Source organism: Tinamus guttatus, unplaced genomic scaffold (genome assembly GCF_059628265.1).
Source record: "Tinamus guttatus ecotype Peru unplaced genomic scaffold, ASM5962826v1 Tinamus_guttatus_pri_ptg000278l, whole genome shotgun sequence".
Lineage (NCBI taxonomy): Eukaryota > Metazoa > Chordata > Aves > Tinamiformes > Tinamidae > Tinamus > Tinamus guttatus.
Genome location: NW_028288812.1, coordinates 207,519 through 225,621, shown reverse-complemented (window position 1 = coordinate 225,621; position 18,103 = coordinate 207,519). Strand labels below are relative to the sequence as shown.

The window sequence follows — 18,103 nt, the reverse complement described above, 5'->3', positions numbered from 1 at the left end:
GAAGTAGAGGACGTTCGGCATTTTCTGGCTCATAAACTACAGCAGAGCTGAAAATTGTTTCGCATTTTTGGTAGCTAAAGGTGGAAATTCTTCTTGATAGCCATTGACTACTCTTCCAATGCAAAAGCTCCTTGTTTCTTTTCCATTAACTGTTTCTTCTTCTTTTTTTTTTTTTAAGCAGCAGATATTTGAGAGGAGATTCTGCATTGGAGCAGAGAAAAATAGGCAAAAAGTAAGTTGCTGAAGTAAAGGCAGGTGACAAGAGACTACAATTAAAGTTAAGATACTTCAGAGTGAGGTTATCTACTCATCTGAACAGTCTATCAAAGGCTGCAGCTACAATGGATTCTGCACATGTGGAAAACTTTTAAATCATAATCAGAAGTTTAACTAAAGAGTATGTTTCAGTTTGGATAAGGATTAACATGGGCCCCGTGATTTGTGTTATTCAGTTCATAGGAGAACTGTCTGTGATGCTGTGTTACCTGCTATACCAGCTTACCCCTATGACAGCATCTCCGTTGTGCTCTTTATAGCATTGTACCTTGATTTAATAGCATTATGGTAGTGGTACATTAATATGGGATGTTGTTTTTTTATTCTGCCTTTTAGCCACTCTCTCATTTTCAAACTTAGCCTCACTGTGGTCTGAGTGGAACTTCAGCCATTGTTAATGTTAGAATTTATACTGTTCTGTTTTATAGGATCATGGATTTTCCAGGACACTTTGAACAAATCTTTCAGCAGCTAAACTACCAGAGGCTTCATGGCCAGCTGTGTGACTGTGTCATCGTGGTGGGAAACAGGCATTTCAAAGCCCATCGCTCCGTTCTGGCAGCATGTAGCACTCATTTCCGAGCTCTCTTCACTGTCGCGGAGGGAGATCAAACCATGAACATGATTCAGCTGGACAGTGAAGTGGTGACGGCAGAAGCTTTTGCAGCTCTGATTGACATGATGTACACCTCCACATTAATGCTCGGGGAGAGCAATGTTATGGATGTCTTGCTGGCGGCTTCTCACTTGCACTTGAACTCTGTTGTTAAAGCATGTAAGCACTACCTCACTACCAGGACACTGCCCATGTCCCCGCCGAGTGACAGGGCCCAAGAGCAGAGCGCCCGCATGCAGAGGTCCTTCATGCTGCAGCAGCTGGGGCTGAGCATCGTGAGCTCCGCGCTGAACTCCACGCAGAGCACCGAGGAGCAGCCGAGCGCCATGAGCTCCTCCATGAGAAGCAGCGTGGAGCCGCGCTCCGCCTTTCCCATGCGGCGTCTCCACAAGCGCAAGCAGCCCTCGGAGGAGCGGGCCCGGCAGCGCATCCGAGCTGCCATGGATGAGTCTGCCTCGGACGCCGCCGCCGAGAGCGGGCCGTCCGCGCCGCACTCGCGGGAAGACTTTTTTTCACCCGATTCCCTGAAGATGGTGGACAATTCCAAGACTGACGCTGTTGCTGATAACCAGGAGGACAACACTGTCATGTTTGATCAGTCTTTCAGTGCTCAGGAAGATGCCCAAATGCCCAGCCAGTCTGACAACAGCGGAGGAAACATTTCACAGATGTCCATGGCAACGCAGGTAGAAACCAGCTTTGACCAAGACACTACTTCAGAGAAGAACAACTTCCCATGTGAGAATTCAGAGGTCAGTCTGAATGAAAAGGAACATATGAGGGTGGTGGTTAAATCTGAGCCCTTAAGTTCCCCGGAGCCTCAAGATGAAGTGAGCGATGTCACTTCCCAGGCAGAAGGCAGCGAGTCCGTTGAAGTGGAGGGAGTAGTGAGTGCAGAGAAGATAGAACTGAGTCCAGAAAGCAGCGATCGTAGCTTTTCTGATCCTCAGTCCAGTACAGATAGGGTGGGAGACATCCATATTATGGAAGTATCAAATAACCTGGAACACAAATCCACTTTTAGTATCTCCAATTTTCTAAATAAGAGCAGAGGTGGCAGCTTTGGTGGTGGTCAAAGTGGTGACGACAACATTCCAAACACAACGAGCGACTGCAGGATGGACAGTGACGGCTCCTACCTGATGAGCCCGGAGTCTGGGCCCGCAGGTGGCCATTCCTCTGCGACAGTCTCTCATGTAGAGAACCCGTTTGGTGAGCCCGTGGACTCCCACTTTGTCAGACCGATGCAGGAGGTAATTGGCCTTCCCTGCGTGCAGACTTCTGCGTACCGGGCTGCAGAGCAGTTCAGCATGGATTTCCCAAGGTCGGGTCTGGGCCTGCATTCCCTATCCAGGGCCATGATGGGCTCCGTAAGAGGGGGAGCTGGCGGCTTTCCCGGCTACCGCCGTATAGCCCCCAAAATGCCTGTTGTGACCTCTGTCCGGAGCTCCCAGCTGCAAGATAACGCGTCCAATTCCCAGCTCCTAATGAATGGGGCCACCTCTTTTGAAAACGGGCATCCTTCACAGCCGGGCCCCCCGCAGCTCACAAGGGCATCTGCAGACGTCCTTTCGAAATGCAAGAAGGCCTTATCTGAGCACAACGTCTTGGTGGTCGAAGGTGCTCGCAAATACGCCTGCAAGATCTGCTGCAAGACGTTTCTGACGCTCACAGACTGCAAGAAGCACATCCGCGTGCACACGGGAGAGAAGCCTTACGCCTGCCTCAAGTGCGGCAAGCGCTTCAGCCAGTCCAGCCACCTGTACAAACACTCCAAAACAACCTGCCTCCGGTGGCAGAGCAGCAACCTGCCCAGCACTTTGCTTTAATCCCTTCCACGCCAATGCAAACTCCTCGGTCTCTGAAGTATTTCGGGAACGTTAACGCTACTTTGCTCCAGGCAGTGGGTTGGGAGGCGGCCCTTGCAGATCATGGTTGTGCCACACGTGCACACAAAAGGTTTTGTAAATTGGGGATACCAATTGGGGATACCATACCTACCTCACAAGGGACGTTGTGAGGCTTAAACAGCTGTCAGTTAAGTGCTTTGAGATCCTAAGAGAGTGGCACCGTTTATGTGTTAAGCATTAGTAGTAGTAGCAGTGGCATTATTAGAGTGTTGTGTATATGTAGGCCTTGGGCTCATGGGGATATAATCCCTGAAACCTCAGTTCCTTTGCAGGGCAGAGAGGTCGGGGTTGAGTGAGGACGTAGTTGTCTCCTAATTATGTTTAAGTACATTTCAAGAAGAACAAGAAATTTTAAGTGCAAATTTCCTCTTTTTTAAGGTATTTTGTAAAAGTGAAAGCGTTTAAATAATGACTTGTAAAATAAGTTAATTGTATATGAAAAAAAATCAAATCGCATATCTTTAAAAGAAAAACAACTTTGGATGCATCTGACTGCCATAAAATACTTTAAAACATGTTAATTATAAAAAAATAGCGGTAGAATTCTGAATGTATGTTTGGCTGTTTTGTAGTAAAGGACACTGTGTAATGAAGGTGCTTAAATTAAATCCAAGACAATAACTTTTGGTCTGCTAGATGTATATATACTTCAAACACAGCAAGATTTGGGTGTTTGGCACCCCCCCCCTTTTTTTTTCTTCTGTAAAAACTTGTATTAAGTGATAAGTGAAGTACTGTTTCTTGTTTGTGCTATTTTAGTGGTATTTTAACTAACTTGTATTTCATATTTTAAAAACTCATGTACGCAGAGTCTGAGAAGAGCTTGTCTTTGCCTGCTTTGTTAGTCTGAATGAGAGATACAATGTGATGGCTTTTTCTACTGTTTAAGGTGGTCTCTTGCAGTTTCCAGATGCTGATAGTCGATCTGATCCACGTCTGTTGCGTTAGCAAACCACCCCTTGCTGATACTCATATATTCAGGCTTTAATTTCCTTCCATGACTCCTTTGCAAGTACAGATGCTTTCTCAGATCAGTACAGTAAGGAATGATCCTCACTTGTCATATTTATTTATGCCACTGTATAATGTAGTTATCCAAGCCAGGCCTTCAGTCTAAGGTAATGTCATAGTACTATTTTTTCCACGTAAATTAAAGAAACATAAGTTTATTTCAAAAAAATAGCACTGTACACCTTATAAAGCATTTTGTTATCTTTTTTCTTCAAGTCAGTTGCCTAAATCTTGTTTTTAATTTCCTGTTCTGTGATACCGTTTTACCTAATACTGTTTGCAGTCTGGCTTTTTCTTCCTTTTTTTTGGGGATGTTGTCATTGTCATTCTTGTTAAAGATGCACATGAACTTCTAACTTTTGGCATTATTAGGTTTCTAAATAATATTTGGGAGCACTTCTACTGATTAATATTACCTGGTTACTCTACTATATAATAGATGGGTCAGGATTTCACTGTATCTGTTCTACTCACTAACGACTGATGGTCAATATTTCCTGTGTCTTAGTCACACAGCAGATGCGTCTCTAGAAACTTTCTCCTCTTTGTGTAGCAAATATATCCTGCATGACATTATTCAGCAGTTCTGAGGACTTGAGTGCTGATAGTTAGCAGACTTAAACATCTTGGGTTTACATTTGCATAAACCAAAAATAAAATCTTAATCCATGGCCTGCAGGTAATTTAGCAGGACAAGCTATCAAAATTGTTGAAGCACAAAAAACATTCATAGAATCACAGAATGCTTAAGGTTGGAAGGGACCTCTAGAGATCATCTAGTCCAACCCCCCTGCACACGCAGGGTCATTAGAGCACGTGGCACAGGACTGCATCCAAGCGGGTTTTGAAGATCTCCAGAGAAGGAGACTCCACAACCTCTCTGGGCAGCCTGTTCCAGTGCTCTGGCACCCTCACTGGTAAGAAAATTTCCCTTAAGTTCCTGTGGAACTTTTGGTGCTTCAGTTTCCGGCCATTTCCTCTAGTCCTATCTGTGGCCACCAGTGAAAAGAGACCAGCACCGTCCTCTGCACTCCCTCCCTTGAGGTACTTATATACACTGATTAGATCCCCTCTCAGCCTTCTCTTTTCCAGGCTGAACAGGCCCAGCTCCCTCAGCCTCTCCTCATAGGGCAGATGTTCCAGGCCCCTGATCATCCTTGTGGCCCTGCGCTGGACTCTCTCCAGCAGCTCCACATCCCTCTTGTACTGTGGAGCCCAGAACTGGACACAGTACTCCAGATGCGGCCTCACCAGGGCTGAGTAGAGGGGCAGGATCACCTCCCTCGACCTGCTGGAGACGCTCTTCTTAATGCAGCCCAGGATCCCATTGGCCTTCTTGGCCACAAGGGCACCTGCTGCCTCATGGTCAACTTGTTGTCCACCATGATGCCCAGGTTCCTCTCTGCAGGGCTGCTCTCCAGCAGCTTCGTTGTCAAACCAGAGGATGCACGGAGCTCCTTCTGCATTTGGCTTTATGCAAAACAGTAAATGGCTAATAAGGAAAAGCATCTTGTCTCTAGTTACATCTCTCCCATTTGGGAGAATACCTAGTGTCTATCAGTGCATCGCGTGTAGCATGTCGTGGATCATGAGGTTGCAGTCAATGGCCTCTAAAACGTTGAAATTACAGACTATATCTAATGGTCATGTATTTCGGTTCTTGAGATTTTTCAAGTATTAAATAAATGAACCACAGTTAAAAGTAGATGAGGAAATGCCAGATCTTGTTTGAAATCAGTTTGATATCTGAGTATTTAACAGCATTGGGCTATACTAAGTGATTTCATTGAGCCCTCAATAAAATGCAGTATTTCATATATTAATATTTATCGTGTTGCCTTATTAGTAAGATCATCTGTTTTATTTTTTAATTTTTCTTGGCTTTCTAGTGTTTTCTGTTTTTAAAAAACAAGTGCTTTTTTCCCATTTTGTATCTATTTTCTATAGTGCATCTGAAATTCCATCGTGCATAGGAATAAAGCAGATATATGAATATGGAGACTAAAATAATTAAGAATTAACATGAGCAGATGAATTAAATGTATATTTAACTACTTTTTGATCTGTTTTTATAATAAAATTTTAATGGCATTGGGAAGTGGCAACTTGGAAGAGAGGACTGCTGCTTTTTTTTTTTTTTTTAAGTAAATTTGGCGGTTATCTTTGGAAGTAGCAATTGTAATTTTCCTTTTTGACTGGTATCTAGCCCCTCTGAATGGTCATCTTGAAAATCCAGGTGTGCTGTTTCTGGCATTTTGCTCTCCTAGTCTTCCAGTCTGAAGCAATACCTTTGAATGGCATCTCCACTCCAGCCGTCTTGTGCTGTAAAACGGGAAATTTTTCATCTCCACGCCTGGTAACTTCAAAAAGTTTATGACTTTTTCATTTGAAACTTAAGTTTCTGAACGCTACAGTGAGATCTCGTGTGAAGATGTTAGTGTGAAACACTACAATAAATGCTACATTTTGTGCTGATGTGTCTGGCTGGATTTACTTAATCATGTCACTGTGTGTCTGCTGAGGTCTCTTCTGGCAACTCGCTTAGTGAACTGTATTAGTACGACCAGTCGTTCTTTAACTGTTATATTGCTCTTGATTTTTCTCAGAAAAGAGATGAAAGATGAAGTTTGTGGAGGGAGAGCCAAGTAACCACCGACACGGGCCGCTCACAGGGCGCCTTTCCTGAGGGTCCCCCTTGCCATTCGTGTCTTGCTTCTGGGAGCTGCTGACCCTTGGACTGAGAACGGGTAAGGCTTAATTCTGTATTGATGTCACTAGGTGCAGCACTAATTAGTTATGCTTAAACTTTTAATAAAAAAGTTTCAGGCTTCTTTAAGTACAAAGGGAGAGATAAGGTCAATGTTACTCTATCACTTACATTATTGAAAGTGTTTTTACAAAGCAGAAGCTTAACGAGTAAGGACATACTCAGCCTCCCTCATGGCAGAGCAAGACGATCAAGACCTGCAAAATGTGCCATTATTAAATTTCATAACACGGTTCCTTAGATGTGCTTCAGCCACTCAGTCCTGTTTACAAGCCCTACTTGTCAAAATCCATTAAGAGTAATTTCACCACTATCAAAATCACGTGTGTCAAACCCAAGCTCTCAAAAATGTGTTGTGCAGCCCAGCAAACTCATGTAACAGATTTTTGTTCATTTAATAAAACAAAGGTCCTCAGCAGCAGCAAGGTAAGTAATTCTCACTTCTCTTGCACCAATCTGAAAATTTCCATCCAAGAGCACACTTCTTTCTATTTTACATCACTGCATCTACAAGGCTGTTCTTGGCCAGCAGAGGCCTCAGAAACTTCACAAATATTTGCAGAAGTATGTGAATTAGAATGAATTGATAAATTTGTCATATATTCTCTGAGGCATGAAGCAAGTATCTCACTGTGAGTACAAGGACTTTTACCTGCCCCCTAAAAGAACATGAAAATGTGCACTTTCACCTTTTCCTATCTGGCAACAAGAAAGTGCTCAGGGACGATTAGGCTGAACATACACACATTCAAAGCCAGGTTTCTGGGAGATTGTTTCGAACAGTCTGTTTTTAAACAGACTAAACCCCAAAATTCCCCAGGATGTGCAAGGGAGTTGGGACCTTCTCAGTTCTTCAGCTAGAACATGTCACTACATGTCTGAAAAAAGCAGGGGAATTCACGTCAGAATCAGCGTCCTTCTGTAGGCAGAACCTCCCACTGAGAATTTCCACTTGCAGCCTACGTGAGATACCAGTCCCGTTACCACAGCTATGTTCAGAATTGAGTCCAGACAAAAAAAGGCTGAGCTAGAAATACCAGTAGATCTCCAGAAGACTCTTTGCTTCTCCTTAACATCTTCAAAATAGAAATATAAGGCCTTCCCACTGATTTAGCATAGCCTTTTTAATACTTACCTGCTTGAGAGCAGTAGGCCTGTGCATGTTGCTTAATAACCCTTCCTTCCCATTTCTGGCTAAGAGCTTGGTGTTCACATGCAAAGTCACCTGAGCTTCTTGCTTCAGCTGGGAGATCAAGACTTGTAAAGTGGAGGCTGCATCAGCAACTCTCTTCTCATGATTCAACATATGCTGGCTAACAAAATACTCAATTACAGCCCTTACATTTTAAGGGTTTTCTGAGACAGGGCCAAAGATCCATCTGCTTCTGACTGCAGTTGTGACACGACCACAGAAACAGCAGCACCTGCAACTGGAGGACTCCCGTTTTTTCCTATTCAGTTTCATGATCCAAAATGCACCCAAAGCCAACCAGTTTCCAAATTAAATGAACACAATACACCCAGTGTTTCTCTTTAGTAACCACTTCGCACTTTCCCTATTCCAGTTATCTTTAATACACGTTAGTTGCAGCAGGAAACGGGAACAGAGAGATGAGTGAAGCTTCTCCAGTGTCACGGATAACGTCGAAGTGACCTTGCGAGGCAGCGGGGCTCCGGGTTTCAAAGCAGCAGCTCACTGGGCATGGGTTCCCCCTTCAGACCAGCCAGGAGGTTCTTCGCTGCCAGCACGGACATGGTGTTCCTCGTGCTGTAGGTGGCACTCCCAATGTGCGGCAGGATCACTGCAGGGAACAGCAACATCCGCTTCTGTGTCCACTGGCGCTCCTGCCTCGTCCCAAACCTCCCACGGATCTTCCCAAAGGCATCGGCAAATAGAACCCTGCACCAGCCGTGCGCTGGCATTCAACAGCAGAGCCAGAAACAAAACGTTCCCCAGGCTGGATAAATGCTTAGCTACGTTATTTTTACAGTCCTCCAGCCCGAAGGCAGTCGGATGTGGGTCTTACTTCCTGCATTCAGGCTTTTTACTTGCCTTATTGCAGGAAAACAGTGGTCTTAGATGTACAAAGGCTCTCCCTTTTACAGCCAAACATACCATGGGAATTTTCCTGCTGTGATCTGTTTCCCACACAACTTTGGGAGTTGCAGGCACTCCAGCCTCTTTTTGTTCTACAAAAGCTGAACAGCCCTTATGTGCAGAACCTCAAATATCCTCTATCCTGCTGGTTTGGAGGATAAAAAGTGTCCTGTGAGGACCTGGCTCCAAAATTCATTTCTTCCACAAATAAGGATCATACTTGGGTTCTCTGCATGCTGCAAAACCAGTGTTCACACCTCTTCTCTGCCTATCCACTGCTCTTCCAGCTGGTGAAACTTTTTGACAGTTTTGCCTGAAATCTACAAAAAGTTTCAGAATCTATGATTCTGTGATTCTATGAATCAAAGTCTCACTTCTGTGAAAATAAACATTCTCTGAATGTATGCTTTTTTTTTTTTCCTTGCTCAGTTTTGTTCCAAAGCTTTGCATTTTCTGAGGCCCCCGATTACTTCTGGAAAGCTTCAGCTTTTACCAATCCTCAAACTATGGGATCTAGATATGACACAGTAAAAACAAGTTTTTAACAGAAAGATCGTTGAAGTATTACAGCTTATCAGTAACCTGAATTTCAGCAATGGATATCCAGTGATGGACAGTCCCAATTTTTTACTCTGAATTCCCTGCAGTTTCTTCATGGAGCAGGTTTTTCCTGCTTCTGAAACATGCTTCCTTGGCAGGGGCCTTCTGCTGCCACCTGCACAGCCAGGCTGGTAGCTTGCCCATGCCGAGGAAGATGCACAAAGAGGCAGCCTGGCCAGCTCAGGTGGGCAACAAGAACCTGCTCTGGCCAGGCCACAAGCCTCAGCCCTGCAGCACACCAAATAACCCACGTGAAGTCGAGGCATTCAGGTATGGAAAAGGCATTCTAAAGGCAGTGAAGCTGCAAACAATCACAGACAGCTACCTTTTATAAGTGGAAGTAAGTGTTTGCTCTGGATTGCATTTCTGGCTCTTCTCTGCCTCTAGGGATACAAGTGAACATAGAATCACAGAATGCTTAAGGTTGGAAGGGACCTCTAGAGATCATCTAGTCCAACCCCCCTGCACACGCAGGGTCACCTAGAGCACGTGGCACAGGACTGCGTCCAAGCGGGTTTTGAAGATCTCCAGAGAAGGAGACTCCACAACCTCTCTGGGCAGCCTGTTCCAGGGTTCTGTCACCCTCACAGGAAAGTTCTTCCTCACATGGGAACTGCCTATGTTTTAATTTGTACCCATTACCCCTTGTCCTGTCACTGGCTACCGCCGAGAAGAGTTTGGCCCTATCCTGCCTACATTGGCCCCCCAGGTACTTGTACATGTTGATCAGATCCCCTCTCAGTCCTCTCTTCTCCAGACTAAACAGGCCCAGCTCGCTTAGTCTTTGCTCATACAATAGATGCTCCAGTCCCTTAATCATCTTCAAGGCAGGCACTTTAGCAGACTGCACTTCTGAAAACACACAGCACATCTGCACCCTGCAGCCCAGTCCCACAGTGGATGGCCTAAGTGGTAAATCCTGCAAGGCCTGGACTGCTCTCGAGGCTGAGATCCTGCAGGACAGAGCCCATATGGGAAATTTTGCTAGCCGAATGGGAGTCCTGGAAATTATAGCAGCAATTCCAGAGCCCAGCGGGGCATAAGCAGGGATTCTGGACTTTGGATTCACACACCTGCTGGTACTGGATTCTTTAGTGGCTTTAAGCCAAATTTCCCAGAGAATTAGAGATCAATCCATTAGGAAGATAATGAAAAAAAATGAGCTAACCCTAACTGTATTTGGAAGTCTTAAAATACCTCACAAACTTATTTGATATTAATAAGGCCTTCTAACAGTTTCCCTTGTTGTACAACAGCACAATGCTATAAAAAAAAAAAAACCTTGAGCACCCACGATTTTCCTGTCCTTTCACATGTCAGCACTTTCTCAGCACTCACAGGCTCATGTGGACTGAAACTCCCTCTTAAAACCGCTAAGAGACCACCTGCCCTAAGCACGGGGAATGCTGCAAACACAAGGTTTCAAGAGTAGCTACAGAGGATGTCCTATCCCTCCGTACAGCAACTTACCACAGTTCTTGAGGGAGAGCAGAGGGTGATCCGTGGGCAGAGGCTCTGGAGTCGTGACATCCAGGCCAGCAGCTGCAATCTGGCCATTCACCAATGCATCGTACAGGTCCTCCTGGTTTACCACAGCCCCCCTGGGGAAAACAGAGCAGAGAGATGCTCACAGCACTCCCATCCTACGGACACGCTCCCATGAGCATAGCAGCCAGGCAGAGGGATGGACGCAGGGCACAAGCACGGCCAGCTCTTCTTGCTGTGCACAACACCATCACGTTCTGCCATGCTGGTTCCCCGGGAGCAGGCAGCTTGTTGGCTGCCTGAGCAGAATTCAGATCCCATCAGGATGCATCTGAGCCTTAGACATGGCACAAGCCCTAGTGGTTTGTCTGTTGGGGAGCGCTGAATAAAGGAGGCACCTTTACCTGAGGGACAAGGAGCCAGCTTTCAAGGTTGTGATAAACCCCCATACAAGCCCAGCCTACCCAGGCGCAGGTGAATTTCTCTCAGCTGCCTGCTGACAGTTCACCACTCAAGGGTGAGAAGAGCAATGCACCATAATGACATGAAAAGCTACTGAGCATGGACAGTGCACATAACCCAGGCAGGTAACTAAACAGCCACCCATCCTGCCATCCCACTGGGGCCAGACACACGGCCCTGGGAAAGACAGCGAGCACGTAGCCCTCTGAACAGCTCCGTGTGCTTTTGGCTGGCACAAGAGACGTGGAGATGCACCGAGTAGGCCACGAGCTGTCCTTGCAGCCGCAGCAGTGTTCATTCCCTGCACTGCCCGGACATCCGCACACGCTGCTGCCACCACAGCTAGAGCCACAAAACCCGCGCAGACGGTGTTACCTGCTGGTGTTGATAAACACGGCGTTTTTCTTCATCCTGCAGAAGAAATCTTTGTTGCATATTCCCTGGGTTTCAGGTGTCAAGGCACATGTCACGACGACGAAGTCTGCCTCTTCAGCCAGCCTCGTGATTGGGACTGAGTAGAGAAACACAGATCACCCCTCTGCTCAGAGGCTTGACAACGATATCTCAAGAGCCCTCTTTCCATATGGTTTAGCAGCAGTGAATGCTGCTTTGGAAAGACTTTGCTGACCTTTCTCCAGGGACAGGGAGAAATAGGGGATGGCAAACCGCAACAGAAACCACACAGAGAAATGAAGCCATGTTCCTGCAGATAGTACTGTAGTTTTTTAAAGTGTTTTATTTCACTTTAAAATAAAAATCAACCCAAAAGAACACCCAAGAAAGCTTCAGTCATCTAGACAAAAGGGGGGTTTAGTATCTATTTCACATTTAGCAATACCGTAGTGACAGCTCATACCAACCCTCTCTCTGCTCATTACTGCTTTTCCTCCTGAAGGCAGCAGCCACCTTGCCCTTAGACTTCATTCTTTCACTCTATTGCAATGGTTTTGAGAGGGAAATTAACTGAGAATTTTAGATAGACACAGGAAAGATGCAAGTCGAAAGCAACAGAAATAACCATATAGTCACGGTTTGCCAGTTAAAACTTAAATGCATCAAGTTCACCTACTTGCAATCAGAATTTCTCCTCTTGTCAACCAGTTCCACCGTATAACAACTGTTCAAGGTTCACTGTCAAGGTTCACTGCCTTCAAAACAGTTGAGCCCAGTTGTACTGATGAAACCTACTGAAAGGCTCCAGCCTTCAGAAACTTTCCAGCTCTGACCCTTCGCTCCTCTAGGTGACACCTTCCCAGAATCATGTCATTCCTGTTGCAGCCACCCTGCAGCTGAAGATTAAGCATCTTCCCTGCTTCATTTACACTTCTTACCAAACTCAGCCTGAAACTCTGCAGCAATCTCTGTTTTCGGACGACTGCCAGTGTACAAAAACTTCTTGACTCCAAATGGCTTTAGACGGCGGGCAACTGCCTGTCCTAGAAACAAGAGATGAGATGAGACCCTCCAGGCAGGTGCAAACCTCTGCAGAGAGGCATGGAAACCAAGGGGGCATCTTGGGCAAGCTCAGGCTTGTTCAGCTGCAAGGAAAGCAAACGGCAGAACACACCACTCGATAAAGGGTCGCTGCAACCCCTCAAACTGTGACTGGGAGGCTCGATTCGACCTTGGCATGTGTCAGGAGTGGAAATAACGGGCGGGCATAAATGCTCAGTTACGATAAGCCTCGGCAAAGGGAACTGTGGGGTGTTAGGCCTGAAGTAACCTAGAGCGCAAACTGTAAAGCGAGCAAGCTGTTGACAAAGTCCACACAGCACAACTGAACACAGCATGTTATCTGGACTTTGCTTGGCATGTTTGTTTTAACTGAGAATTCAGAGAAAAACATCCAGCTCAGGTACACACACTCAGATACAGACACTTGAATGCTCAAAATTTTGAAGTCTAGGCCTGGTGAGTCAGGATTGCTTTCCTCAGGTGTTCCATCTATCCTTCCTCATGTTTCTAATGGATTTTAAAGACAGACAAGAGGGGAAAACAACCTGGCTGAAGTTCCAGGAACACTCTGCCATAGCCAGAGACAGACAGATTTGGTGCGTGATGTGAATTTACTGTCAATTTACCTATCCTTCCCAGGCCTATGATGCCCACGGTACTGCCAGACAGACCATAGCCACACATCCACAAGGGCTTCCACGTTGTCCAGCCACCGCTAGCAGAGAGAATGAGATGGGAATACACATTAGGAGAAAAAAAAAAGGCACAGCCTACTTCAAAGTCCAACCCAGCGTTTGGACAAGCCCACCACAAATTATAAGCTCTCAGCCCATCAGACACAGGTGAATGGGAAACAGGGAAACAATTCGGCTCTTGGAGTTGGCTGTTTCCAGATACCTCTGCAGGGTTCTGCTCAAATTTTGGGTAACCAGCAGCAGCAGCCTTGGGACTAATATAATTTATGTACAACTAACCACAGCCCTGGGAATTCAACAAAGTAGGGTCAGACCTTCCCTCATTTCCTTCGTCGAAGGCACTGGAGTGTCTCAGCCGCTCGTATCTTGCAGCTGGCACACTCGGGGCGCTCAGAGGGCACTTCTGGCCTTTTAACAGCCCTGAATAACCTACCTGCACCCGCAGAAACGTGGGGGACCCCTTGCCAGCCCATAGGACATTCTGCTACGAGCTTGGCGGGACACCACCTTCAGCCCCACGTCCCTTGCCAACGTGGCATGCATGCATTCAACCCCAGCTCAAAAACTAGCCCCGCTCCAGCACTCATCTGCGAATACTCACTTCTTTACCTCCTCTACTGACTCTGGCAAGCGGCGGCACGTGGCTAGGAGCAAGGCCACGGAGAGCTCGGCAGTGGCATCGGTCAGGACGTCGGGGGTGTACCCGACTCGGATCCCCCTGCAAGGCAAGCAGAGCACGGATGGTGCTGGGTAACAGCTCATGCTCTCAGGAAAGATGCTGGTGTTAAACCTCTCCTGGGCATCTATGCTGTCACACATGGGAGGGCATTCCTTTCATTTGACGTCTCTTCCGCTGGGGTTTTGTCTCAGCAAGCTGCAAAGTTCTCACCATGCAAATCCATCCCTGGTGCCCTGTGCTGAAGCAACCTACAGCCTTAACTGCAGGACCAACTCCAAGTTCTCACAGTCTCCCTCTGCCTCCTTCACCCCATCTCAATACTCTCTCTGCCTTTTCTCTGTAACTCACAGCTAGGCAAAAGCAGTGACAGGGGACCAAGGCCACCCCAAAGAGGGACACAACACATTTTAAAAGTGGCTGTCAGGAGCAAAAGTTACCGCTTTTTGATTTCGTGTAAGTCAAGGTGGTCAAACCCCACGGACATGGTGCTGATGACTTTCAGGCTGGGCCCTGCAAAACACCAAGACAAGACGTCTCAAGAAGACCATGGTAGGAGATGCTACCTTGAAGCCAAGCAGCAACCACCAAACCGAGCGAGCGCGAACAAAACCCCTGCAGCAGCCACACTGCTGTTCAAACACGGGTGGTTTGGGGTTCTCAGCAACAGCTGGTGCAGAATGGATGGTTTTTGGTTTATTTTTAGCAGCTGACTTTGCTTTGCCCACCCCCGTGCAACTCCCGGTGGCGGGCTTGGGAACCCACGGCGCCGCTGACGGCTCCAACCATCTGCCCCACCGCTCCAGGGACCCTCCGCGGCTGCCTGTCACCGGACTCGCACCCCGTGCCGGCGCCCGGGGCGTCACACGCACCTGCGGCCTCGAGGAGCTCCCTGTCGACGCGGTCGGAGAGCAGGCAGAGCAGGCCCTGCTTGCCGGCCACCGCCGCCAGCAGCTCCGCGCGCGGCACCGGCTCCTCCGAGTCCCACAGGCGCACGGCGCAGCTGCGGCCACGCGGGCGGTCACGGCGGCCCCCCGCCATGTCCCCCGCGTGTCCCCCCGCGTGTCCCGCCATGTCCCCCCACGTGTCCCCGACGTGTCCCCCCGCGTGTCCCACCGCGTTCCCCCGCCATGTCCCCCCATGTGTCCCACGCATCCCGCCATGTCTCCCACCGCATTCCCCTGCCATGTCCCAACGTGTCCCATCACGTGTCCCCCCACGTGTCCCACTGCGTCCCGCCACATGTCCCACCGCGTTCCCCCATTGTGTCTCCCCACGTGTCCCACCGTGTGTCCCCACCGCGTGTCCCACCGTGTCCCCCCCACGTGTCCCGACGCGTCCCCGTTGTGTCCCCACTGCGTTCCCCCGTTGTGTCCCCCCACGTGTCCCCACCGCATGTCCCAACACGTCCCCCCATCGTGTCCCCCTGCGTGTCCCGCCATGTCCCCCTGCCCTGTTCCTCCATGTGTCCCTCTCCGTGTGCTGCTGTGTTCCACCGCGTCCCCCCGCCGCGTCCCCATGCCATGTCTTGCCGTGTCCCCCCGACGTGTCCCGCCGTGTCCCCCCGCCGTGTCCCCCACCGTGTCCCCATGCGTCGCCCCGCCGTGTCCTACCGCGTCCCCTCGTCGTGTCCCACCGCGTCCCCTCGTCGTGTCCCCCTGCGTGTCCCGCTGCGTGCCCCCGCCGTGCACCACCGTGTCCCCACGCGTGTCTCCCCGTATGTCTCGCCACGTCCCCATGTCGTGTCCCCCCGCGTGTCCCCCCGCGTCCCCCGTCGTGTCCTGCCGTGTCCCGCTCACCCGCCGGCCTCCGACAGCGCCTGCAGCCCCGCGGCCGGGATCCGCCGCGTCACGAAGACCTCCATGGCCCGGAGCGCCGCCCGCATCCGCGGCCAGCGGAACGGGACGGGGCGGGCGAGCGGGGCCGAGCGGGGCGGAGCCGAGCGCGGCCGAGCGGAGCCGAGCCGAGCAGGGCCGAGAGGAGCCGAGAGCCGAGAGGAGCCGAGCCGAGCGCGGCCGAGCCGAGCCGAACGAGGTCGAGCGCCGAACCGAGCGGAGCCGAGCCGAGGCGAGCGGGACCGAGGCGAGCCGAGCGCAGTGGCGAGGCGAGCGTAGCCGAGCGAAGGCGAGCGCCGAACGGAGCCGAGCGGATCGGCGGGGAACCGAGGGGAGCCGAGGCCAGCCGAGCGCCGAGCCGAGCGCCGAGCCGAGCGCCGAGCCGAGCCAAGGCGAGCGGAGCCGAGGCGAGACGAGCGCTGAGGCGAGCGGAGCCGAGCGGAGCCGAGCGGAGCCGAGCGGAGCCGAGCGGAGCCGAGCTGCCGAGGGGCGGCGGGGCGCCCCGCGGCGGCCGCTCGGTCGGTCGGTCGGTGCCGCGGCGTGAGGCGGCCCCGGGGCGCAGCCGCGCTCCCCAGCCCCGGAGCGGAGCCGACAACCGCAAGGCTTTTCCTTGGTGTTGGGTTTCTTTAGATTTCATAGATTTCTCCAGAGTACAAGGAATCTTCGGGTTTCCTTAGCCATCGCAGCCGGAGCAGCTCACCAGGCGCGGATACGGGGATTCCCCGCAGCGGGTCCGTGGAGCAGACGGGACCCCTGCCCACGCAGCCGAGCTGTGCAGGAGCAGGAGGTCCCCGCGCTGCAGCTGCGGCGGGGACGTGGGCGAATCCTCCCTGGAGCGGCTCCCGAGGCTGCTGGCAGGACTGCACAGGAGGCCCGGGAAGGAGGGACGGGGAGAGCGGGACGGACTCCTAAAAGCAGGGGCTGCTGATCCAGCTGCAGCTCCCCTGCTCTTCCCGCTCCTGGGGCTGAAACTTCTTCAGCCCTGTCGGCTTCCTCTTGCTGCCAGCAGAGAAGGAGGAGCAGCCTCGATTTTTCCCTCGTGTCCTGCAGTGCAGCAGCCTCCCACGTTGCTGCCCGTGACCTGTCCAGACCAGTCTGTGCGTAGCACTGAGCCCTGTGAACCTGAGAGGAAGTTAACATTTCTGTCTGTGTTCTCTCTTGCCATTGACTTGTCCAAAGCCCAGAAAAGAGACAGGAGTCAACTCTGAGCTTCTACCAAGAGTGACTGATGAGGATTGCCTTTGTCCTACCCGCAGTGTCCAGCGTGGGATAGATAAGATATAGATAAGATACCAGCTAAAGGGGCTAAAACTGTAACGAACACATGCTGAAGAGACAGGACGTGTGGCTCAGTGTTCCCTTGGGTGGGTGTTCCCCACCATCCCTCTCCATGAGGTCCTGCTTTCAGTGGAAGGGTCTCTTACACTCTGGGTATGGAAATAAGATGTTTTTAAGCACTGTCTGTAGGAGGACTCACACAGTATCCTGATGAGGTGAGCTCTGCATAAACTTCCATCATTTATGGCCACACACTTTCCATAATGGCCACACACTTGGGCCATGTTACAGGTTGGCACAGTGGCTTGCCCAGGTTGGTTGTGCTACACAGAAAGTGAGTGTCAGTCCCAAGCTGCTGTCTTCTTATTCCTGAGATTGCAAAACCTGGCAGCTGAGGAATAAACATAATTGGTTTGGAAGCGGAGCCTCTGTGCCTGAAGTTCTTCTACCATGGAAGCAGGAAGAAAAGTAATTTCCGGGCAGGCACACCTGGGGCAACTTGCACATCCTCTGTAAAATAAAACCTCAAGCACACCAACAAATAAAATGAACAAAGGGTTTATTGTAGTTTGTATATTCAGCTGTGGGAGACCATGGCAAGGAACAGGCCTGACCCATCTATCACACTCCAGAAATCTGCTTAGAACAGAGTAGCTTGATTTTCGTGCCCAATGCCAAACTGACATGATTAATAATCCGTTCTCAACAATTACATTCCTTGCACCTATTTTCTAGTACCTTTCCCCCTGCAACATGCACCATTCTTCAAGGCATGGATGAATTTGCCAGCTCTGCGTATTTTCTACTGATAACACGCTGGGCCAGGTTCTTTGACCATTGTAACTGTAAAAGCATTGTGATCAGGGAATAACAACTGATTAAAACATGCTGAGTTGCGTCTTCTCACGGGAGAATAGGTGGGCAGAACTGTGAAAATGG

At 49.6% G+C, this 18,103-nt stretch overlaps 2 protein-coding genes across 2 annotated transcripts; one reads left to right on the top strand and one right to left on the bottom strand.

Moving 5' to 3' along the window:
* Positions 1-200: 200 nt before the first annotated feature.
* ZBTB5 (zinc finger and BTB domain containing 5) lies at positions 201-2,788 on the top strand. Its single transcript, XM_010220659.2, has 2 exons — positions 201-232; positions 705-2,788. The coding sequence occupies exon 2, from the start codon at positions 709-711 to the stop codon at positions 2,719-2,721; it is 2,013 nt and encodes a 670-aa protein (XP_010218961.2). The 5' UTR covers positions 201-232; positions 705-708; the 3' UTR covers positions 2,722-2,788.
* A 5,472-nt stretch (positions 2,789-8,260) lies between these two features.
* On the bottom strand, positions 8,261-15,960 carry GRHPR (glyoxylate and hydroxypyruvate reductase). Its single transcript, XM_088527326.1, has 9 exons — positions 15,851-15,960; positions 14,924-15,054; positions 14,492-14,564; positions 13,977-14,093; positions 13,307-13,395; positions 12,557-12,661; positions 11,601-11,736; positions 10,749-10,879; positions 8,261-8,382 (listed from the first exon to the last, which is right to left on the bottom strand). The coding sequence occupies exons 1-9, from the start codon at positions 15,934-15,936 to the stop codon at positions 8,261-8,263; spliced, it is 990 nt and encodes a 329-aa protein (XP_088383452.1). The 5' UTR covers positions 15,937-15,960.
* Positions 15,961-18,103: the final 2,143 nt, after the last annotated feature.